General features: G+C 47.2%; 3 protein-coding genes across 3 annotated transcripts in view; 1 reads left to right on the top strand and 2 right to left on the bottom strand.

Moving 5' to 3' along the window:
* The window catches only part of T265_14569 (hypothetical protein), a gene marked incomplete at both ends in the record, with an annotated part of 36,299 nt that extends 11,503 nt beyond the window's left edge, over nt 1-24,796 (top strand). Inside the window, 6 exons of the mRNA XM_009174246.1 lie at nt 5,727-5,919; nt 14,029-14,357; nt 16,864-17,039; nt 18,147-18,330; nt 21,917-23,703; nt 24,652-24,796. Of these exons, the coding sequence (XP_009172510.1) occupies nt 5,727-5,919; nt 14,029-14,357; nt 16,864-17,039; nt 18,147-18,330; nt 21,917-23,703; nt 24,652-24,795 (2,813 nt within the window). The remainder of the gene's footprint in view (nt 1-5,726; nt 5,920-14,028; nt 14,358-16,863; nt 17,040-18,146; nt 18,331-21,916; nt 23,704-24,651) is intronic.
* Nucleotides 20,050-20,253, bottom strand: T265_08436 (hypothetical protein; the record flags this gene model as incomplete). The annotated part of the gene is made up of 1 exon (XM_009174237.1): nt 20,050-20,253. The coding sequence occupies one exon, from the start codon at nt 20,251-20,253 to the stop codon at nt 20,050-20,052; it is 204 nt and encodes a 67-aa protein (XP_009172501.1).
* On the bottom strand, nt 21,627-21,830 carry T265_08435 (hypothetical protein; the record flags this gene model as incomplete). The annotated part of the gene is made up of 1 exon (XM_009174236.1): nt 21,627-21,830. The coding sequence occupies one exon, from the start codon at nt 21,828-21,830 to the stop codon at nt 21,627-21,629; it is 204 nt and encodes a 67-aa protein (XP_009172500.1).
* Nucleotides 24,797-25,566: the final 770 nt, after the last annotated feature.

Raw genomic sequence — 25,566 nt, 5'->3', positions numbered from 1 at the left:
CAACCCAGATCAGTACAGCAGCGCACAATTGCAGTGGCTGAAGCTATCGCCATACGACATCGCGACCCGGTACTCTGTCAGCAAAAACGCTTTGTTCGTGTGTTGTACTTACCATGGTCCAACTCACCTCCCCCCACACATGTACCGTGTGCTGAACACACAACTACAACACCCCCGAACTGACTAGCTCAAGTCATCCTATTGGCGACCTGAACTAATGGTTCTTTGATAGGTAGCCAATGTCATCTCACTCGATTCCCTGTCCATTTACACCATACTCATTCAAATATGTTAGACACCGCTCTCTTAACCTTTGCAATTGTATGACTTGAAAAAACCTTGCCGAAAACATGTTCGTCAATCCATCTGTGTTCTTATTATAAATGGGAATTTTCGGAATATTACGTACCAACAAAGAGAGGAGTCACTATTGTTGTCAGAAATTCGTGTAGGAGAATAATCCATTGGGGCGGGAAATTTTGTGTGCAAGCTGAATGGGAAACCTAGGCAGTCAGAATTGTGGGCGAGGTTATCAAGTTCAGCAGTGGAACCAGGCCGTTGAATATGTTCGCACGGAGATACGTTGAGCGGCGTAACTGTCACTGGGTGACCGCTGTACGTAACACCAACTTTTTACATTGAAGGAGGGCAATTTTGAGTCGAAGATATCGAAACTCAGATGCCACCCTAGGAACGCAAAGAGACAAGCAAGTGTAGCTATAAACCTCACCAGTGAAACGGACGCACTTGTGTTGGGAGTGATCAGTCAACTAAAAATATTAGAGCTTAGCGTTGTCGGGTATTTGTGCTCAATGTGTTCCATGCCCAATTCAGAGTGGCGTAAACAGAGAGGTGGCCAACCCTTGACTTGGCAGATGAGTATGAAGGAGATCACCAAACGCCTGCAGCTGGTTATCGTCCTCCTAGTTCCAGAAGCTAACCAGGGTGGGTTGTGTTCCTTCATTCTTTGGCCGAGTTGCCTAATCGTGCGTCCGATGTATTCCGATGCACAGCAGCAAGAGAATGAGTAAACTAACATATTTTGGGCGTGGGCAGGCACTCTATCCTTGAGATTAACCTTTGCAATTGTATGACTGGAAAAAACCTTGCCGAAAACATGTTCGTCAATCCATCTGTGTTCTTATTATAAATGGGAATTTTCGGAATATTACGTACCAACAAAGAGAGGAGTCACTATTGTTGTCAGAAATTCGTGTAGGAGAATAATCCATTGGGGCGGGAAATTTTGTGTGCAAGCTGAATGGGAAACCTAGGCAGTCAGAATTGTGGGCGAGGTTATCAAGTTCAGCAGTGGAACCAGGCCGTTGAATATGTTCGCACGGAGATACGTTGAGCGGCGTAACTGTCACTGGGTGACCGCTGTACGTAACACCAACTTTTTACATTGAAGGAGGGCAATTTTGAGTCGAAGATATCGAAACTCAGATGCCACCCTAGGAACGCAAAGAGACAAGCAAGTGTAGCTATAAACCTCACCAGTGAAACGGACGCACTTGTGTTGGGAGTGATCAGTCAACTAAAAATATTAGAGCTTAGCGTTGTCGGGTATTTGTGCTCAATGTGTTCCATGCCCAATTCAGAGTGGCGTAAACAGAGAGGTGGCCAACCCTTGACTTGGCAGATGAGTATGAAGGAGATCACCAAACGCCTGCATGCTGTCGGTGCTACTCACCTTCCAGGACGAGGACCACGTGATCCTCACTGCCTGGTTGGGAGCACTACAAGATATGGCTGGCAACCGATGTCAGTGGCGTTCTTGTTGTCAGTTTCTGTCCAGATTGCCTGAGTGAGTGTCTGGAGGTACAGGCACCTCGGAATGACTGTGGTAAGCTAGCACTAAGTCCCTGCCCCGTCCACCTTTACTCTTTTCTTAACAATAAGGGTTTCAAATAAATCGTGGTTATACGGCAGTGAAGCATCGGTGTTGAACACTGATGTCATGCTGTCGATGATGATGATGATTCATTTTTACTCCAGTGTTGAAGAGAACAATTGGGACAGAAGTTGACAAGATTTGGTGGACCAATTTGATGGTACCTCCTAAGCTACTGATCTTCCCGAACCAATCTTTAGATCTGCGAGAATAGCAGTGAGGTTTCATCGAGTTGTGTGTGTTTCTTGACTGTTCTTTAAGTCGCTGCTGATCTGTCGCCAGGCTTGGAAATCGACTTGCTCCGTATTTGACTTCGTTTATATGTATATTCCTGTTTGTTTGATCAGCGAGCCTTAAAGTGACGACCCATGTAATACTCGTATAAGTTGAGCAGTCGCGGTTATCTGGATTTAGAATAAATAGGCAGTTGTGCGGTTCGGCCACCAAAAATCCTTCAACCAATAAATCTACTCAGTCAAAGTTGACTCAGGTAACCCGGCGGCGATGACTGGCCATCGCCGTATAGACCGAATCGGAGAAAACCGCTGCCAACTTTAGTACCGCATACGGGTTTGACCTGGGTTTGAATCGACTGTTTAAGCAGTAAGGTCACCCGGCGTACCTGGAGCAAACACCATTGGGTCGAACTGTCTGGTTGTTTCCGTGTGGTCTTGTGACCAATAACTCCTGACACATTTAGGCGTGTTAACTATGCGACAAAGTTTCAACAGCCATCAGTTTGTAGTCAAGGTGAACTAAACCACGGAGTACTGCAGAATGCCGTTCAGTTGTGGTTTGCATTGGACTTAGTATTAATGTTGGCAAACATTTTACCTGAAGCGAACATCAGTTTGTTCAACCCTCGATTTCTTTCCATTTGAGCCTGCAAGGGACTCGTCTTGACGGTGAACCTTTGAGTGTCAAGCTACAACGGTGTTAGATGTGACTCTATGTTACTACCGTTGTACAGACCAGAGTGATTACTGACTGACTTTAGTTCGTTAAGTGAATGTGTATTGAGAACGTCTTATGAGTGACGGGTTTCACCGGGTGACCTTTTATATACGCGACGGATCTTAACTCTTAGTGTTGTTTCCATTTGATTAAGCAAGTGAGGGCCTGAGTTGGATCGCTCGTGTTCAACTCCCGGCCTTAATCCGTCGGATGTTTACGGGATATCGGAAGTTCTGTTGTTCGCATACGTGACTCGGCAAAACAGTGTGTGATATTACCTATCCTATGCAATTGCCCATTGGGTATGTGATACTCAGGTCAGCCCACCGTGTCGTTCAACTTAGGATGAGCTGTTGGCTATTCGTGGGCTCAACTTCAGCCACTGAAGGTGTCGGTCGGGTCACCCGCTCTCTCTCTCCCTCTCTCTCTCTCTCTCTCTCTCTCTCTTTCTGTCCCATTTCTTTCTTTCCATTAATAAGGCTTTATAAAAATAAATTGAAATGGTTCTACGATAGCGAGGCACCAGCGTTCTCATCTGGTCTTGCTGTCGATGATGATGACGACACAACTTTTACCTGAATAACTAATCCACGCCACTCGTCGGTGTAGGACAGTAAAATGTTAGTAAACTGTCTCCTCAAAAGGGCACTTTCTTGGCACGCATAAGCAGTGGCTTTTTTCGAATATCTCCGCAAAACAATGATAAATTCTTCAGCTGTAACATCATTTCGACGCCTCGCTGTCATGCCACCCGAAGGAAGCATGAGGGCGGGATATTACCAGGTTACCCAAGCCTTGACAGAAGTTGAAATGCGGAGGTCGGGTCCGAACCACGGACCTCCCGGTCAATAAATTAGCGCTCTAACCACAGAGCCATCTTGCACCGCACGGCTTTGGTACATACAAATAAGGGACGCGAACAAACTATTTTCAGTGGCTTACTCCAAACAAAATTTCTCCAGTTGATAATAGTTGCATTGAATAATGCGGTTTGTGGAAGGATTTTATTGGCTGACGTTATCGACCGATTATACTGCAGTTTGCTCCACCTTCAAACCCTTACTTATTATTATTATTATTATTATTATTATTATTATTGTATTGTGCGTATTTGTCTAACGACATCATACCCAATTTATATGGTATGTTTTCCAAGTTATTGTGGGCATATTTACCAGACGCAATAAGGATCTTTTGATTCCTCTAAAGCGAGCGCCCATCCAAAAGATGTACGTTTTCTATCTGGTCTAAATAGTGTGCTCTCTTGTGTTGAGGACGACTGTACTTTTAAAAGAAAGGCACAATAAATTCACATTCTCATGGTATTTGATATAATATTACTGAAAGGACCAAAATATTCTGTAAAGTATCATCAACAAAACTCGTAAAGTCTGATTTGCAACGTGTTTTTCAGTCTTGCGAGTCAATATTGAGCCATATGAACTGCTCACTTCACTGCCGCCAAGTTCTCTACATGCTCAGCTGTATTTTTTAGCTGCCGATTTCCCCGATTACAGCTGAGACAGTCTTGTTTTACATCTACCAGTTTATCCGACGCACTGTCTCTCTGAGCTGTCCTCATCTTCGATAACCAAACGGAGTCGGCTGGTTAACTGCTCCGTTTACCGGTCTTGCGAACTTATCAGTGTGAAAATCGAGGGAATTCAGTGCTTTTACTTATGTTCAACAAAGTATTATCCCCAAAAATCTTAAGCACTCCTGTTTGATGGGGGAGGTGATGTGTTACCTAAGCACCAGGGAGGCAGATCCAGTCTGCCATCAATTCTCACCAGAGTCATTGAGCATCATTGTCCCGAATAACTATAAGCAGCAAATATGGAAGGATTGATGCACAGTAATTTACCTGACCATATAAATCTGAGTTCTATGAGCCCGTTAGTTAATAAACCTAATCGATTAGGCCGGGGTACGGAACCAAGGAGGTTGCGGTATGATTAAACTGGGGGTATAGTCTAGCGGATGGCGGAGCTTGAATTCCCTTCAGTGCTAACTTAGGGTAGCTAAGCATGCATTTTTCTGAAATCTAACGACTCTTGAGAGTAGATAATTCCATAAGAACATTTTCCGGGGCGAGGTGGCTCAAGTAGTTAGAGCGTGAATTTACTGACCGGAAGGTCCGTGGTTCAAACCCGACCCCTACCTCTCGGCTTCTGTCTAGGCTTGGGTAACCTGGCGGTATCCCAGACCTCGTGCTTCCTTCGGGTGGCATGGTAGCTAGGCGCTAAAAAGGTGTTACAGCTGAGCGAACGATATTTTCTATCCAATGGGCTGTATGTCACTTGTTTATCAAAAGAACTATGCCGGTTTTTCAGTGTTTGTTAGTATGATGAACCTATTTTCCGTCAACCGTAAGTCGAGAGAGCTCAGAATCGTGTACTAGAGATAGTGAATGTGCATAGAGATGCATCGAGAGTTGAGACATTTTCACTGTCAACTCCAAGCAGATTCGATGAGAACCAGCTAACTAACTGGGACCACCATTTGAGGCGAGCTTTCTCATAAACAGACCAATGTTGTTTTCGTTCAACAACCTTCTAGTCCCGATATTCCATGCGTTAAAAGCAGTCGTCTGAACCGGTCGATATTGTGTTTTCCTGATGCCCAGTTTTATTCTCCTCCAAGTAGTTACCGACACAGTCGGTTGTGTGTGGCGTGCATGTGACCTTTCCATCAATTCCTTGTTTATCCTTGAGCCAAATGCCCATTTTGATGACATTCTGCTGTCTCTGTTTATGCACGTCCACAATGCTGCTGCCTGTGGTCAAGCACACCCGTGCATTGTTATTGATCGGGCGATCGTTTAGTCTTGTCAGTACGTCGCTGTCACATTTCCTCCTGCTCCTCTCCCATAATCTAGGTTTCTTCTGGCAGTTGACCGACTTGCATTTGGACCTGCGATATAACCTAACACAGGATTGTCAGGGTCGGTACGGTGACCCGAAATGTGATTCACCCCTGGATTTAGTCCAGTCAGCTATCAGTGTCACAAAGACTTTGCCTATGTTTGAATCCGACGATCGTCAGCTTCCGGACTTCGTGATTTGGAGCGGGTATGTCCCCTGTGTGTGCCCAGCGTGTCCACTTGCATTCTGATGAGTCTCTCTGTTACGTTTCTTTTCCGCAGCCAGTAGTACATGACTTTTTTCAAACGTTTGTGTTGACTGTGATGGGCTGTACATGGTTGAACCGGCCCAGGTGAGTGGAGTTCAAATCTGTCGACCTCAGTACGATCCACACCACTTAGAAGGTCTATTGCTATCCGTAGTGTCATGTCCACGCACGTGCCAGAAAGATTGTTCGGGTACAGAATTTCGTTCCCAGTTTTGAATTTCAGAGTTGTTTTTTTCATCGGACTGATAGTGACCCCGTTTGTGAATTCCCCTGGAAATTCACACGTTGGGCCTCATTCGCAGCTCGTTCGTATCAGTTTACCTGGGTTCATATTCACCTTGCCTATCCGGGTACAGTCATTCTGTTTAGTCCACATCGAAGCGAGAAGCACTGAATACAAGTTTCGTTCTTGTTGGAGATCATCAACAGTGCTTATCCTTGGCGCCCGAACCGCGGTTTGAACGCCGACCATCTTGAATGCGTGACATGGTCTCTGCGGATGGATGATCTGATGCGTCTCTGGGTTTTTGACCACCAGAGTCTCAGAAGTGTTACACATGTCGGGTGGCGTCAACGAATCGGCACAGGTGGTTGATTGTGCAGCCGGTACGTCGGTCGCGGAAAGCATCCAGCCTCATTAACCGAGGTAGCTCAGTCATGTGCTACACATTGCAAAACATAGTCTATCGAGACAAATGTTGTCCTCCGTGCCTGTCTCGAAATGGCGCCAACCGCGGGGTGGACAACGCATGACTTGGTAAAAGAGCGTTAAGTAGATTATAAAGAGTTTAGTTGATGAAGTCTCCGTGATCCCGCCTGTGCTTGGCTGAAGATATGGCAAGAAATGGTGACTGTTCGATATCGATGGTGTTCGCCTTGTCCAGATTGTCTGGATAGACCAGCACCAGGTTTTCTCCCTCATCCGCTCTTTTCTCTTCTCTAAGGACTTAATTACAGCAGTGAACCATTAGTGTCAACACTGATGTTGCTGTCTCTGATGATGCTGATGCAAAGCGAGCGTGTTGCCGGCAACACACGCTTGAAGCCACTGAATTATCACGTCTGAACAGGCAAACATCTTAGCATTCGAGCGATGTGAGTGTCGTACCCGGTGCCGGAAACTGGGTCTGTGCACTTCAGGATAGTTTTAGGTTGCGGAGTTTGCATTCATGTCGTGCTCGTAGTGATGCGCCAGGACAGGTGAAGGACTTTCCACACCACAGTGATTCCAAAAATACGGCAACTTTATGCAACTAGTTCAGGATGAACCAGAACAACGTATAGTACTCTGGTGCTTTAAGGTATCTGTGATAAACGGGTGCTTCTCAGTTAAGAACACGGGGCAGTTCATGGACAAGGGATTTTTATCTGAGTTTTCATCCTTAAGCTCGGCTGGGGCTGTGGCCGCACTGCCGGACAATGGAAGATAGTGCTGACGTGGATGTTGTTCACTGAATGAACAGTCGTGTTTTAGCTACACACGTAACAAACGTCATACCACTGGTCTCGTGTTTGGGGAATAAAAGTGCGACTTCGAAATGGGGGATGAAAAATCGGGATTTACCTATTGGTCTCATTTTTGTCGTCATTTTGGCCAAAGGACGAACATTTATCCTGATACAGGCTAATTTCAGTGATAAAAATTCGTTCAGCTGTAGCACCCTTTCGGTGCCTAACTGCCATGCCACCCGAAGGTTGCACGAGGGCTGGGACACTGTCAGTTCGCCCAAACCTAGACAGGGGAAGTCGAGTGGCAGAGGTCGGGTTCGAACCACGGACCTTCCGGTCAGTAAATTCGCGTTCTAGCCACTTGGGCCATCTCGCCCCCCATAAATTGCTAATTTCAGTGACTGAGATGCCAATCAGCTGATCGCATGCTGCTTTTTTTGGCAGCTGACGCGCGATCCTTAGCTGTAGTCACTTTGTCAGACGTTCTCTCTCGAGTTAACCTTGTGGCTTTCTTTCGATCTGTTTTTGAAGTCAGTCCAAATATCATGAGTGAAAAAAATCGGCCTGCGAATACCCTATTTTTCAACAAGGAGAGAAAAGCGATTGTAATGAAACTGATAAGCGCGAGAATAAGCAAGAATACCGAAAACACTGGTATTTTTCACGCAAAAGCGTTCAACATTTCACATTGCTGAAGAGCTTCACGAGTAATTTTCTCAAAGCCGTCAATGTTTATGAAACGGAAGCAATAAAAAGTCTGTCTGATGTCAAACGAGCGCTGCATTTTACCGTTCCCATGCGGACACCTTCCCCTCCCATGGACTCCATACTTTCGCACTGCAGATACCAGAGTAATTTGGCAAGTTATCGAGTCCGCAACTGCTTATGGTTCAGTTGTTTCAAACATCACAGATGATCTTAAAGAACTAGCGAGTCAAATGCAGTCAAACACAGAATCAGCATGTGACAAATCTCCTAATGACTTTTGAATAAGGTGCCCTTCCTACCCCTCCAAGGGAGAAACCTGTCGACAAGGATAAACCCTTAACGAGACCGCGAAAGATTCACTCGGGATTCGATTCCGATCCACGTAGAGAGAAGGCAACTGTCAAGAGAGACAAAACTTTCCTTCTTTATGTTTTTCTCTTTCAGGAGGGTATCAGTGTTGTAGTATCTTACCTCACAGTGGCGATCACGTCTCAGTACGGGGGAAGGATTCGACAGTCCGTATTAATATCTCCTCCGGAAAAACATACAACAGAAATCTACGGTAGGCATCATCCTCTGTTGGAAAACTAAGCTTTCATTATGTAACTCGTTGTTATCACTGTGATCGTTTTTGACTCGTGATTTTACGGCCCTCGGATCCAGGGTGTTCTGTTTGATTTGTGGAATAAATCTGACGTGATTAGCCCCGGACGAAATTGAAGAGGTTGCACTACCCGGAACTTGGGGTTACTCTCTCTCCTTTGGTATGCACTTTGCACCTACAAAGTGTAAGGTCATGCTTGTGGACGTGCAGTCACTGAACACGCCACTTACGATCCAGTGAGAGGCACTGGAAGTTGTGGAGCGTTTTACGTATCTTGGAAGTTGTATTAGTTCTGACTGTAGTGTGACAGACGAGGTGAATGCACGAATCTGCAAGGCTCGGGCCGCGTTTGCTAACTTGAGACACCTATGGCGTCAGAATGGTTTATCCCTGAATCTGAAGGGACGTGTGTATCAAGCTACAGTACNACGAAACGCTTGGGTGCTGTCGGTGCTACTCGCCTTCCAGGATGGGGACCGCGTGATCCTCACTGTGCCTGGTTGGAGACACTACAAGATATGGCTGCCAACCGATGTCAGTGGCGTTCTTGTTGTCAGTTTCTATCCAGATTGTCTGAGTGAATGTCTGGAGGTGTAGGCACCTCGGAATGATTGTGTTAAGCTAGCACTAAGTCCCTCCCCCATCCACCTTTATACTTTTCTTTACAATAAGGCTTTCAAATAAGTCATGGTTGTACGGCAGTGAGGCATCGGTGTTGAACACTGATGTCATGCTGTCGATGATGATGATGATGATGAATTAGTAGGTACTGAACACTTTCCAACGCACTTCTCTCTCCCTTGGATTCGACAGCTCATCAGAGTCAGACAGAGTCTGCTCCCCACTCCCGTAAACGATCGATGCATCACAATCACAATGTCCTTCGTGACCGGGCGTAGCTTGCTCGGTCAGCAGTCGTTACTGCTATGCTATCTCAGGCATTAGCAGCTACTACGAGATGGCTCAAGTGGTTAGAGCGTGAGTTTACTGACAGGGAGTTCCGCGGTTCGAACCCGACCTTTGCCTCTCAACTTCCCCTGTCTAGGCTTGGGCAACCTGGCAGTGTCCCAGCCCTCGTGCTCCCTTCTTGTGGCATGATAGTTAGGCACCGAAAGGATGTTACAGCTGAGAGGTTTACTGCGAAATTGCAGCAGTTCTTGTGGACTCTAACCTCAATTATCGCGACAGTGGATAAGACTGACATAGCGAATTTACATTTCGACGCGGCCACTTTTGCAGTTCCCATCGATTTTGCTCATCTTAACTACACTGCACTGCTTTCGATATTGTGGCATCCAACGGGTCTGACTATCAACCAGTGAGCGCATTTTGCCCGAGATTCTTCTAGCTTTCGCTATATCAGCAAAGGTTGTGTCGATAGATGTCATGGGATTAGTTGAATATGGTCGATAAGTCAAACACAGGTTCTCCGAAGTAGCAATCAACAAGATAAAATATGTTGGAAAATGGCAGTTTTCGACGACCATTGACGGCAAATGAAGGTGTGATGGACGAGATGGGATTTCGGAAAATGCGCTATCCAACTTCCCGAGCCATTTTGTGTCGCTCTTCACAGACCGAAACTTGGAACCGACTTGAAAAGACCAGTTGAGGAGTTTTTTTTTTCCTCCCGTCAATATGCGGCTCAATTTATCCCCCATTATCTAGGCAACATCGCTTTTTCCTTGACCTTGTCTTTATCACGTGAATTCACTTAGGTACATGCGCGTTAACTCAGTTTGTCTCGTGACCTGCACGTGATTAGTCCAGAGGTTTTTCACCCCATTTGTCGTAAAGTACATCGTGAGGCGCACTATTTTTTCACAAAACAGCTGTTCTGTTTACTTACGGTCACGACACTCGCACGTTAAATTTGGCTTCTGTCCATGTTGTTAAGAGCACGTGACAATCTAGGGGGTGGTATTCACTCACAAAAATCACAGGAAGGCGCTCATTGTAGATCACGATGTCTCCTCGAGAAATATAATACTGATAATGTTTTTACGACATTCCCACCTCGAGCCAATGGATGGTGCGGTTTTAGGCTGTCAATTGTTGTATGCCATTAAAGGAAATTTTCGTGGAGAAAAATGACCTTGAAACCGAAAATAGTGCAGAGCATAGTTATGGGACCACATTGTGGCACTTTTCTATGGAGAGATACTTCACTGGTGTAATTCGGCCAGTTGGATCTACTTGTACCTAAGGTCACTATCTGGATGACCTACCGATTGAGAATACTTCATTCTCATTTCAGCACCGTCAATTTTTGCACTTTTTATACAATTTGCCTAACGGTAATATATCATGCTCACATATCCGGATGAAGTCTGCGCTGGCGACTAACTCCAAGGAATCTCGTCACAAGCGCACGCCTACTCGGCTAACAGACGATCCCTTCTAGAGATGGACCAAGTGGCTAGAACGCGAATTTACTGACCGGAAGGTCCGTGGTTCGAACCCGACCTCTGCCACTCGACTTCCCCTGTCTAGGTTTGGGCGAACTGACAGTATCCCAGCCCTCGTGCAACCTTCGGGTGGCATGGCAGTTAGGCACCGAAAGGGTGCTAAATCCGAACGATTTTTTTCCAGTTTGCACCAGTTTGTTGGTTGATGTACCTCGGATGCCTAAATTTCACAGAAACATCCGGAACATTCGGCCTCCTAGTGTTTCTCAGTGGTTCCTAATTGTTGACAAGCTAGCCAGTCGTACACCTTGATAACATGGAACTTTTTCTAGGAGATATCACTGCACCGCGTTCATCTGTGGCGAGAAGTACTTTGCCCCCTCGGTACTTCTGCAACAAGCGCGTTTCGTACTATCTTCACTCGACTGTTTGACAGCAGTTCCACACGTTGGACTGGTAGTATCATCCATCATGCCCTTACTACCAGCCAGCCGTCACCTGACTTGTCAATTCTACCGCTTATTCGCATTTATGTTGTGACGTATGGTGCATATAGGGGCTTTGTGTCTTTATAAACACTCGGAATTCGGATGCCGGTGGTTCCTGAAACTGTATTGTCCAGGCTGATGTTGATTGTCTGTACGTGCCACCAGAACAACTGGATAAATCACAGCTGAACGTCGTGCATGAACCGTCCCGACATCCACTAATTCATTACGATATAACCGAATTAAAGTAAGCTAGCCAACGTTTGTTGGCTTATGATCATCATCATCATCATTGTCAGCTGTAATAACCGCGTACTCGTCGTACAGTCGTTGTAGCTGCCGCAGGTTCGTTCGTCGATGATTTCGGCTTATGATCAGCTACGATAAAAAGCTCAAAATGACGAAGGAAGTGTATGCCTGCAATCCGAATCCAGTGAGTTTGTCCAAACCGACGGGAACTTAGCTTTTCATAATGAGGTAGTAAGGATATCAACAAGAAATTGTGTGACCCATGGACTTCAGCTCCTGCAATGCTTTCATGCGGATATTAGAATGCACGGGTTTATGAGGTGTGACGAAGATCTTGGTCGATGAGTTTTCAGCAACCGTATGAGCAGTGAATCACGTCTACTTCGGTCACTGCTTCACGTGAGGAGAGCTCAGCCGATGGAATCGAACACTCCTTCAAACTTCTTCTTTTACATGCTGGTGTTCTAGGTATCGCAGATGCATGCACTACTGGTAGGCTCTAATGAAGGCGGAAGTCGAGACCAGTGCTTCCCCCTTGGTTTGGACTCACCAGAATAACTGCTCCAGGACAGGTTGAGAAATGTTCAAACCAGAGTGGCGTTACTGTGTATTCTACAATTCCCGCACCCAATTACAATTAACTAAAAATTGTTCAGTAGGTTTGAGGTACCCATGACGCTACTTGACTGTGGAGCACTGTATGGCTGTTTCATCTTCATTGGGAATCATCAACAGTGAACATAATGAAACTCCAGGGAGTTTCGAACCGGTGACCACGTGATGCGGACTCCGTGACTGCGGGATGAGTGGTGCTATATCCTGTCTGAGTGCGAGTCAGATCGCTGATAAGCTGATCGTGTTCAAACTGCTGACCAAGAGGTCGCGGGTTCGAGCTTCCTGGAATTTTGTGAAGCACACTGTTGGTGATCCCCGAGATACGCAGAACAGCTGTGCATACTTCTCGGCCTTTCAGCTTAGATGGCTCCAACTACAAGACGAACTCTTAGTTGAAAGTTTCCAAATTTCTACATACTACCAAAAATCTATAAATAGCTCCGAAGAATGAATCTTTCATGTGGGTAGTCCTCTCTCAATGAACACGTGAATCCCTGAGATGCATTCCGTTACTGAAGACCGATTGGGATACACTACCACCAAACTAATACTTGTCATTGAAAGCACCAGATGAGTATCGCATGATACGAAACTCCAAACTCCTCGGTTTCTAAGGACAACCGAATTACGTAGAATAGGACGGTATTTGATGTAATCACAGATAGATGTGAATATTTTGTGGTCTAGGTGTAATTCCCACCGACCTCCATCCGTCGACGCATATGGGAGCATGATGCTTTTAGGCTCATCTGCCTTGTGTGCCGACCAATTTTTTGTTTCGTCCATGGTAACTTGTGTATTCACACACTGTGGTATAATGTGTGTACCTAAACCACTGATGTTTTTAGCAGCCAACGGGGGCGGTTCGGTGGGTTGACGTCCCTCTTGGAATTCCCCTTTATCTTCTCAGCCTGGAGGGTCTAGACGTTTGTGTCGGTGTACTGCATGAATGGCATAGAAATACAGGTCTTAGTGAGGCTACACTGGCGCCTCATCGTAGCCTCACCTTCGTAGCCATGTCTTTTTTGTACGTGGTGACAAAGTTTCTCAATAATGTGCCATACGAGCCGATAAACAGTTTCCACGGGACGGTACAGATCGAAACGGAACTCTAGTTCGGTTAAGAGTACGTAGCACTGTGTGGATATGTTATCTTAAACAAGTATAATATCGGTCGGGGCTGTTTGAATTCCGCCTTTGAATAGCATGGGTTTTTTGGTATACATCACCAATTGGTGTACTTTCGTGTTCCACCCTACTGTCTACGGGGACATATGGACTTCTTCGAATCAGAATATTTTGCTATCCAACCTGTGTTTTGTCTATCAGTATTTATTGCGATTCTTCGCTTGGCCCCCCATCTATCGCGCTGCTGAGAAACAAAAAAAGAAGGATTAACTTGTTAAAAAGCTCAGTTAAAGTGGTGGATGCGACTCATCAGCTTTTCGGATGTTACCCCCTGGTTACCGCGGGGTCGAAGCAACATGAGCTACCAACCAACATCCTGTTTTCCCATCTTAATTTCAGTGATAACGGTCCTCATGCCCATCATTTCACAAGAGATCAACTCTACCAAACTATTCAGGTAGTCAGTGACCGAATGCAACAGGTGTTCAGAACTGACAAGGTCTACGTACTCCCTGTGCTCGGCAATCATGACGTCACTCCTGCCAATCACATGTCACCCGACCCTCTTGATGCGGATCGGCTGGCATGGTGCCACAATCTGAGTAGTAATCCCCTTCTGTGGGGCCCTTGGATTCACCTGGCCAATAGGAGTTCCTTTATCAACCCTGATCGATCGATTCAACGCGATTTACCATCCCCACTTCCACCACCGGCTAATTTTTCACGAGGTTTGTTTGCTTGTTTTTCACCTAGCTTTTTTTGCCATAATGGACATTGTCATCCTACCTTTTCTTCTGCCGCACCCATATCGGTCGTTTGAGGATGATATGCATCTCTGTCCAGCCAGCAAGCTTGCGTAACAACCTTCATGGTATTCGGCTCGATGGGATCTTCCACCCGTCCCATACCCCGTGCTTCCCTCGGGTGGCATGGTAGCTATGCACCGAAAGGGGTTTGACAGCAAAACTTGTACGTGGCAGATAATCAGCGGTGTTGTAACTGATTACTCGAGAGCGAAATGTGTAACGCAAAACGAAAGTTAGGAAAGTATCCAATGAATTAACAGGGAGGTGAACTACAAGACAACATGAATCGCTGGTGGGCCAATCAGAATAAGGAAATGTTGGACATAGTAAGCTATCTAGTGGGCTAATTAAACACAGGTCTATGGGGAGTTGCCTCCACTTCAGTGTATAATTTTGTGGCACAGCACCGACGAGTGAGGATTTTTTGACCCTTAGAATATGTCGTGGTCCATTTTATTACATTCCAACCAGTGCCTACGAACCCAAACCTAGAGACACTTAAACCAGACATCGTCCTTCCAACAGCAGTATGCATACCGATCGCTGTGCCGTCATCAATTTGTGCGTGCTCTGGTTACGCACGCGTAGTTTGTTTACGTCGGCTCCGTACAACTCAGCTGACGAACGAAACCGATCCGCGGACCCAGCGATCTTTGCGTCAACCTCGTGACCTTAGCAGCCCAACCGCCATATTGTCTGGGTCACCACATCCGCTTGTCGCATATCCATACGGTACACCATTCACGCGTTACCGCTGGTCCCGTATACATCAGACTCGTGTGTGTGTGTGTGCACAACTCCGCTAGTTGACAACACATTCCGTGTGCGTTCGGCCCACGTGCACCTCGTTCCTCATTCGTATTCATGTCTGGCCAATCCCTGAATTTGTTTGTCATGTCTAGTCAAGGTAGACATCGTGGTCACGTCGGACCGTCTTTTTAGGGTGTCACAACAGTGATTGTTTACCGGTGAGAAGCCGACAACTGCTATTTTGTTGACCGTCTTCGCACTGACCCTTGGTTATTTTGTTTCCAAACCGACTGATGTCGCTGTCTGTCATGCACTCCAGATGCAGCTTCCATAAAACTGCGGACATGTAGCTGTTGTTGAGGCAATCCAGTTAGGTATTTCCACTGGTTGATTTTTTCCGCAAGGAGATCTGCTAGTGGCATAGATATTTTCGGGACGAAAAGGCCGAAGTGGTAAGAGCGCGAATTTACTGACCGGAAGGTCCGTGGTTCGAATCCGACCTCTGCCTCTCGACTTCCCCTGTCTAGGCTCGGGCAACCTGACAGTATCCCAGCCCTCGTGCCTCCTATGGATGGCATGGCATTTAGCCGCCGAAAGGGTGCTAAAGTTGAACGATTTTTTATGGATATTTTCTTATCTTCATCCCGGTTTATGTTCCAGTCAAGTAGGTTTATTGATAATGTGGGAAGATATGAAAATTTTTAATGTGGATTTCTTCCTGTAAGTGAAGCCAGTGTATGCTGAAGAGCCGGGAATCACCGTACAGCCGTTTCATCCTCATTAGGGATCATCAACATTGCGTATATCCTGAAACTACAGGGGCTTCTGGGCCCACAACCTTGTGGAGAATAGTTTGAACACTTGACCACTGGGTCATAATAATGGCTGATCAGCAGGTGCCTAGCCAGTCTACAGCGCCACTCATGCTTCTGAGCTTTACAGCAGAGGACGAAATCCCAATTGAACATTCCTAAATCTCCTTATACTACCAACAAACTATGAGTAGCTCAGGAAGGACAATTTACAGGACGATCGAATCGTCCGTCTGAGAAGTCGTCACTCGAAGAGCCAGTCAACACGTGTGACTGCGTGATGTGGATTCCTCGACTGAAGAATGAGTGGCGCTATATCCTGTCTGAGTGCGAGTTGATCACACTGCTGGTCGACCATTCGTGGCCCAATGATTGCACTCAATTGGTTAACCAGGAGGTCGCGGGTCCGATCTCCTTGGAGTTTCGTGAGATACACACTGTTGAAGACTCCCGACGAGGATGAAACAGTTGTACGGTGTCCTCCGGCTTTTCAGCACAGTTCAGCTTATTTTACAGGTCAAAAGCTCCATTGATATTGGACTTCTCTGCTACCTAGGATAGGTATGTACACAGAACAACCGCTGTGTCTACATTATAGAGCGAAGAAACCCACTGGAATAGCAAACTATTGGATTCGGATAACTTTTTACTGGACTACTTTAGCAGTCACAACGAAAGCGTGTGCTAAACTGAGCGAAAATTTACTGTCCACATGTGTAGCTCGTGCACAGGTCGATTTGCTTATTGCATGGATGGGCTTGACTTTGCTAGATGAAGTTACTGACGCCTGTTTCTCAACAGACATACGTTATCTGAGAGAATAATCATGGTTGTGTCATCTCAATTTATCCCTGAATCCCACACAGGCTGTTTCTTCTCCCACTTGTTGCACCTACCAACCTCTGACCTCCTTCTCGTCAGTGTGAATGGACTAATTTGGTATCGAGAAAATCCATTGCTCGTTCATGCGAGTCCGGATCCTCTGCAACAGTTTGACTGGTTGAATGCCACATTCGCTTGGGCAAGGAGTTCAAAATGCAAAGTAAGCGATGTTCGCGTTCTCCCGTCCGTTTCTGTTCGAACCGATGACTTCAAAAGGTCTCCGAACTCCCACATCCCATGTTTGTATTTTTGTGCATACCCCAAGACTTTGGCTCCGTCACAAAGAGACTGGATCTTACCGTGGTGTGACGGTTTGCGAACCTCAGCGATCCATTGAGCTGTACTGGCTAGTGACTTTCACAGTCTCATTCCAGGTTGGTTAATGATTAGGGGTCTGACAAACACAGTCTCCTGGCCCTCCAGGTTGGGGGTTGGAACATGTGGCGACTTGTTCCGTAGAAATGGTAATGCATTTCCCGCCAAACACCGCTGCCTTTCGGTTAGGCTTTTTAGCCAAAGGCTTCGGTTGAGGACCCTAATCATCCTTCTGTCTATGTGTGGGCGCCCTGACAGTATCCCAGCCCTCGTACAACCATGACATTCACAAGTTTATGGCAGTGGAGCATCGGTGTTGAACACTGATGTCATGCTATCGATGATGATGATGACTTTGGCTACACGAGTTCCTGGGGCTGTGTTTAAGTCAGCCACATACGCACTGTCGGTTTTAGGCAGCCGCTTACTAAGAAGGTTCGGTGTAGTAGCAAATGGCACCGTAGCCTCCAGGTAAAATTAGTCCCAAATCGAGTGAGCCGAATCGATCAAGAAACAGACTTAGAGGTCTCTCAGAGCCTAGTTGCTTTCTATGCCTCAATTCGGTTTTCTTTTCAAAGAAATCATCCAGTAGGAAAGTTTTTAATTGATTTTATTCCGTTGGTTCTGCGGCATGTCGTCTGGATGTGTTTGAGAATCTGGCTCATTTGCTATGCACTCCGCTTTTTTGATGATATCTTCCTAATCGATGCGTTTGACCCCTTGTGTGTGTGACATGCTTCAAAGTGCACAAAACCCGTGTCCCAAACAGAAAATGCATCAGTTTGCTGAACCTATCATTAACTTTTCCGATTGTCGGGGTTCTGGTCAGTTGCACTTCTTTTCCAGGTTTACCAATCCAATCCAAAGTGCCTCTGAATTTTGGTCAGTGTTTCACCAGTGCCACCATAAAATGACCACCCCTATTGGTGTACATCGCCTTTCCTCGTTTCAGATTCTGCTCGTCAGTCACTTCCCACCGGGTGCGAGTGAGAACACTCCGCGTCGGTTTAAATTCCTACAGTCCGGATTCAACAAGCATTTTGTTCAACTGCTCCAGGCTAATGCTGATGTTCTCATGGCCGGTTTGTTTGCTCATACTCACGTCGACTCCTTCCGGGTTTTATCTGACCAGACAGGTGAGTGGTGTGTTCAACTAAAAAGTAATAATAATCGTTTCGTTGCAACGCCCTTTCGATGCCTGGCCGCCGAAGGAAGCACGATGGCTGAGGTACTGTCAGGTTGCCTAATCCTAGACAGGAGCAGTCAAGATGCTGAGGTTTTGGTTAGAACCACGGACTTTCCGGTCAGTAATTTCGGGCCTTGACCACTGAACTATCCCGAGCTCAGCTTGAGTCGTAATCAGTCAGTTATTTCAAACTTGGGTGTCTTGTTGATTAGCTGCTGTACACAGTTGAATGCGTCGCTATATTTCGTTCTAGTTTGGGTCTTCGTCGGTGACTATTTCTTATCGTCGCAGTTTTCTTCGTACTCGCTGTCACCAGTTGACGTGGAACTTAGACATTTCCTTGTCCTCCGTCCTCCTACGAGTAATACATGTGCCTTACAGTGGGGATAACTGACAGTCAGATGACACAGCGACGTTTGCTTGTGTGGTGGGAAGAGACATGGGTGGACACCGAACTGTGCGGGCAAATGATACTTTTCGGTTACTCAGGCCGAGGAAGCGGGTTTGGTTGTGCTACCCTAACTTTAGTCTTTGACTCAAAAGTTTGACCCACAAAGGAGTCGGAAAATATAGGGTTTTGTTCGGGGACCCCGCTATTAGCCTCTGACTCGAAAGCCTGACCCGCGAGGCAGAAGTTAGTAGAGTTTTCTTTGGTGGCCCTTCCCCGAGCTGATGATTCAATTGTTTGACCTTCTCGGCTGCAGCAGGTTAGCCTAACCCGAGGGCGTAGAGAGTAATGCATTACTGTCCCACTCCTGGTGTGGCTGCTCCCAGCAGGTGCTTTTGAGAAGCACCGGACTCTTTGGCTTCAAAAGTATTTCGGCCGTATTGCATAATGCGCCGGTGGTCACGGCCAACCGTTGAGTGATTAGAGTCTAGTTTTTAGGCCGTCATTTTCTAACCCGTTCGGGCGAAGGCAGCATCACTGTTTCCGGGAATATGGATATGCTGGTCGGCTGGGGGAAACACCTTACTGCCTTCCACCTCCTATCGCGGAGGACAGCACAACTTTACCCCCAGACCGCTTCGTATCACGATTACTCGTAGTACGGGGTCTCGTTGTTCTTAGTCTGACTGCTCTCCTTTGGCCTTCCTGAAATGTTTGCACTTTGTGGAACGAAGCTCCAGCTAGTGTAGCCCGCAGGATTATTGCGAGCCTCTGACTCGAAAGCCTGACCCGCGAGGCAGAAGTTAGTAGAGTTTTCTTTGGTGGCCCTTCCCCGAGCTGATGATTCAATTGTTTGACCTTCTCGGCTGCAGCAGGTTAGCCTAACCCGAGGGCGTAGAGAGTAATGCATTACTGTCCCACTCCTGGTGTGGCTGCTCCCAGCAGGTGCTTTTGAGTAGCACCGGACTCTTTGCCTTCAAAAGTATTTCGGCCGTATTGCATAATGCGCCGGTGGTCACGGCCGACCGTTGAGTGATTAGAGTCTAGTTTTTAGGCCGTCATTTTCTAACCCGTTCGGGCGAAGGCAGCATCACTGTTTCCGGGAATATGGATATGCTGGTCGGCTGGGGCAAACACCTTACTGCCTTCCACCTCCTATCGCGGAGGACAGCACAACTTTACCCCCAGACCGCTTCGTATCACGATTACTCGTAGTACGGGGTCTCGTTGTTCTTAATCTGACTGCTCTCCTTTGGCCTTCCTGAAATGTTTGCACTCACGTCAATGTGGTAGCTTTAGGTCGCGTGAATTGTGCCTCGGCGGTGACGAAGGATTTAAATCAACCTTGGACTTGAAGATCTCTGAAACGGTGGGCTGACAGGCCCGTCCCAGGTTCCACACGTCTGAACCCAGTCTGTACTCGGTGAAGTCGGAAATACCCATTTGACGATCGACAGCGCACTTGGCAACACCGCATGCTGTCATTCTCTTTTTTCGTATTATTCATTCTGTTTTTCTGAGGTCGCTATTATCCAACGCAGTATTCACACCTGTCTTCACTTCCTTTCTAGGTCACCCAGTGCTCTCACTATTTACCGCTCCATCCGTCTCCCCTCTACGTCTTTCTGGATTGGGGTCTTTCAACTCCCGCATACGGCTCTACCGATACCGACGTTCTGACACAACTCTGCTCGGCTACAGACAATACTTTCTCAACATTTCCCAATCCTCTCCTCAGTGGCAGGTGGAATACGACACATCCGACGCTTATCTCCTGTCAGACCTCTCACCCATCGCATTAAACCGACTGTTGAATGAATTTGAGCACGACGACACCCAAGATGGCGTGTGGTCTCGATACTGGAACCACGAGCTCGGAGGACGACCACATGAGCCTAGCACGTTGATACCTGATGGTCTGTGTCCACGAGCTCAGTCGGTATGTCGGTGCGAACATCTGTGCCCGATGCGTCACGTGGATTTAACAGCCATGCAAAGTTGTCTGGACTCGTGCACACAGATCCGTCCAATCGTGCTGGTCAGCACAAACAATTCGGTGCTCGACCAGGCCAGTTCGAACAACACTGGTGAGACACATGTGAATGCACACAGCAGCTTGCCAATAATCATTGGCGTAATCATTGCATTTCTGGCCATTCTGGTTGGTGTGGTCTTGATTGTCAACCGTGAAATTTGTCGTCATCGAGGACGCCATGCTCGACGTCTGGCGGGCTCCGGCGGTACTATCGGAGGTATTGTGTTTACCACAGTCAACGGGGCATACCCGATCTCCTTAAATGGAGAGGTGGGAGGAGGTGGTAGTCCAACCGACTTCGATCATTGTAACAGTTTTGGAGGATCCTCTACAGAACTACGCACCGCGTTCCATCCACCGCACGCTATTGGTGATGACCACTCTCTGAGTACTATCCATACTGTCGATGGGACTGCGTATACTCTCCCGGTGAAAACTTCCAAATCATCGATGAAAGCTAACTTTTTCGGAAATTGTGAATACGTTACCGTTAGTAACTTTGTAAACGAGCCTACCAATGTCCACTCTTCGGTAGCCTCAGGAATCTATACAAAATCTCAGAAAGCTCGCCGACCCAACGGTATTCTGTCTCCGCCCATGGTTATTTCTCCTACCAATCGCCACTCTCATCCTCCTCACTTTTTTCATCCAGATACTACTCCTTACTTTCCACCTTTCAGTCACTCCAGCCAATTCAGTGGTAGCCGACCTACAACGAGAGAAGGTGACAGTAGTTCGTGTCAGCTGGCACCACCTTCTCGGCTAGTGTGTCCCACCGATCTGACTGCTCTCCTTTGGCCTTCCTGAAATGTTTGCACTCACGTCAATGTGGTAGCTTTAGGTCGCGTGAATTGTGCCTCGGCGGTGACGAAGGATTTAAATCAACCTTGGACTTGAAGATCTCTGAAACGGTGGGCTGACAGGCCCGTCCCAGGTTCCACACGTCTGAACCCAGTCTGTACTCGGTGAAGTCGGAAATACCCATTTGACGATCGACAGCGCACTTGGCAACACCGCATGCTGTCATTCTTTTTTTTCGTATTATTCATTCTGTTCTTCTAAGGTCGCTATTATCCAACGCAGTATTCACACCTGTCTTCACTTCCTTTCTAGGTCACCCAGTGCTCTCACTATTTACCGCTCCATCCGTCTCCCCTCTACGTCTTTCTGGATTGGGGTCTTTCAACCCCCGCATACGGCTCTACCGATACCGACGTTCTGACACAACTCTGCTCGGCTACAGACAATACTTTCTCAACATTTCCCAATCCTCTCCTCAGTGGCAGGTGGAATACGACACATCCGACGCTTATCTCCTGTCAGACCTCTCACCCATCGCATTAAACCGACTGTTGAATGAATTTGAGCACGACGACACCCAAGATGGCGTGTGGTCTCGATACTGGAACCACGAGCTCGGAGGACGACCACATGAGCCTAGCACGTTGATACCTGATGGTCTGTGTCCACGAGCTCAGTCGGTATGTCGGTGCGAACATCTGTGCCCGATGCGTCACGTGGATTTAACAGCCATGCAAAGTTGTCTGGACTCGTGCACACAGATCCGTCCAATCGTGCTGGTCAGCACAAACAATTCGGTGCTCGACCAGGCCAGTTCGAACAACACTGGTGAGACACATGTGAATGCACACAGCAGCTTGCCAATAATCATTGGCGTAATCATTGCATTTCTGGCCATTCTGGTTGGCGTGGTCTTGATTGTCAACCGTGAAATTTGTCGTCATCGAGGACGCCATGCTCGACGTCTGGCGGGCTCCGGCGGTACTATCGGAGGTATTGTGTTTACCACAGTCAACGGGGCATACCCGATCTCCTTAAATGGAGAGGTGGGAGGAGGTGGTAGTCCAACCGACTTCGATCATTGTAACAGTTTTGGAGGATCCTCTACAGAACTACGCACCGCGTTCCATCCACCGCACGCTATTGGTGATGACCACTCTCTGAGTACTATCCATACTGTCGATGGGACTGCGTATACTCTCCCGGTGAAAACTTCCAAATCATCGATGAAAGCTAACTTTTTCGGAAATTGTGAATACGTTACCGTTAGTAACTTTGTAAACGAGCCTACCAATGTCCACTCTTCGGTAGCCTCAGGAATCTATACAAAATCTCAGAAAGCTCGCCGACCCAACGGTATTCTGTCTCCGCCCATGGTTATTTCTCCTACCAATCGCCACTCTCATCCTCCTCACTTTTTTCATCCAGATACTACTCCTTACTTTCCACCTTTCAGTCACTCCAGCCAATTCAGTGGTAGCCGACCTACAACGAGAGAAGGTGACAGTAGTTCGTGTCAGCTGGCACCACCTTCTCGGCTAGTGTGTCCCACCGAAGATTACTATGCTGATGATGAGGAGGGTCCGGAAGCGATCCACGATACGGCGGCTGCTGTTGTTGATGAATGTGAATCGTTTTCGGACGATGAAGAGGATGACGTTGAGCCGTTCGATGATGGGAATAAACCCTTTCGGTTAGACCGGACCTGTGTTCCGTCCGGCAAACGTAGACTTTCACGTGATTGGAAGTTTACAAAGCGACAGAGTATGCAGTCTTATGGTGACCCATTTAGTCCACGTAAGCATCTCCGTGTTTCACGAGGTTCTGAGCCCAACATTCAACACAGTCATTCTGCGGTCCTCAACGGTCTAACTGAATTGGCAAACTCCGTTCCACATTCTCACTCAGTAACACCGTACGCAACTCAATCGCCACCTCACAATTTGACGAACGGACAGTCAGAGGTCCCTGGCCGTACCCAACAGCCTATCCTCGGGAACAGTGTTCTTCCGTCCGCCGTCGAACTGAAAATTACCGGCGGTCAACATGCACACGAAGTCGCACAAAGCTTGACACGTGAGCAAGCTGGCTATGAATACGTGAGAATATGATCGATCGTGGCCCGTTTCTCATTCAGCTTCTTTCTCGTACGCTCGTTTTCCACCGGCATGGTGGCTCAGGACCGTAAACTGAGATATTCTATACAGAATGAACAATTTCTGGCTTCATCGAATCTAACATCATAGTCTTTCCGTGCACCGTCATTCTTATCTGCTGACCCACTCCGCCCCGTCCCATTCTGGAACATCCGACTATGTTTAGTGAAGCACTGGTCAGATTACCATATCCTTCGTTTATCCGGATCACATAGGCTCGGAAGATGCATCATCTGGCTTCTGTGGCCCCCCCCCCCTACCACAAATTATGATTTTCTCATCAGTGTACGTTTTGTAGTTCAAACTAGCTAGTCCGAACCCGTTTGTTGCTTTTCATCCATGTTATTCATTCTGCTTCAGACAATAGCTGTTCTCACATTCAGATGTGAGTTTAGTTTGTCGATTGTGACTGGCCAAACTCACCTCCATATCTGCCCATGTGACGACTACTCTGCTAGGCCATACGCGCCTCTCCACTTTCATGTTTTTATTGGGTCTCTCGCTCACCACCCATTCACGGACGCTGTGTGTGTTTTAGTAACCCTTTTACTACTATTGAGATTGTCACAATTCCATGACTTTCTTCCGGCTCTGGCCTTTGTCGCCATGCTCCACTTCTGCAACCTGTTCCGGTGCCTTCAGAAGAACTTTGATCATCCTCGAGCAGGTGATCCTATTTCTTTTCTGTGTACATGATTGTGTGAATGTGACAAGCTGCATTCCTGCAAACCCGTCCGCGGTTTTCTTGGGTAACCACTTTGTCTCCTCGTTCCTTCCTCTTCCTACTCCTCCTCGTCATCCCCCTCCAACGCCTAGACTATCTCGTTTTGGATGTCACTGTTTTGTCACTCTGTTTTACCAGTGCCTTTACTTTTTCTTAATTGCTTTCAGTTAACGCGCCCGTTTCCTCCAAACCTCACCGCGGGATCGGAGATTGTCAGTTGTTGTACAAACAAACAAACAAAAAACAGCAAACTCAACAGCATCTACACACATTCAATTCTGACTTGTGTTGCTACTGATGGTGGTCGGCTTTGAGCGGGTCAGGAATAGCTAATTCTAGTGTCAGTGCCACTACTATTCTGAGCTTTTGGTTGTTGTTTTTTCGGAGTATCAAGCACAGGATCTTCGTAACCTGGCCCTTAAAAGAGCTTCTTCTCGGGGGATTGAGCAAGTGTCTTTTCCCCGTTGGGAAAACCGTATTGTTTGGAAAGAAGTGTGTGGTAGGCTGCGCATGCTGAAACACTGTCTCCCGAGATGGATATTGCTCTCGGATAAACGTATCACTTGGCAGAAGGGTGTGAAAGAGATCGCGAACAGTTTGGGTGTTGTTGGTGCCTTCCAGGTTGGAGTCCCCGTGACCCCTCCTGCACTTGGCTGGCGACATTGCAAGAAATGCCGGCTGACTGATGTCAGTTTCCAGATTTTCTGATTGAATGTTTAGAGGCTTAAACACCTCATAATGTCTGATATAGGCCAGCACCGGGTCCCCCCTCTCCCTCACTCTTTTCATTCTAAGGCTTTGGATATGACGGGATTGTACCGCGGTGGAGCATCAGTGTGTCAACACTGCCTCTGATGATGAAAAGAGGTGGGTAATTGCCGTGCTGCTTCCGCACGCCAAGCGCTGTATACCACGAGCTAGTTTGTTTCCGGTGAAGGTGATGCAGGAGGAATGTATGCGCTACAAAAGCTGTAGCACCCTTCCGGTGCATACCTGCCATGCTACCCGAAGGAAGCACGAGGGCTGGGATACTGCCAGGTTGCCAAAGCCTAGACAGGGGAAGGCGAGTGGCGGAGGTCGGA

Source organism: Opisthorchis viverrini (assembly GCF_000715545.1).
Source record: "Opisthorchis viverrini unplaced genomic scaffold opera_v5_219, whole genome shotgun sequence".
Lineage (NCBI taxonomy): Eukaryota > Metazoa > Platyhelminthes > Trematoda > Opisthorchiida > Opisthorchiidae > Opisthorchis > Opisthorchis viverrini.
This window is presented reverse-complemented; position numbering and strand designations above follow the sequence as displayed.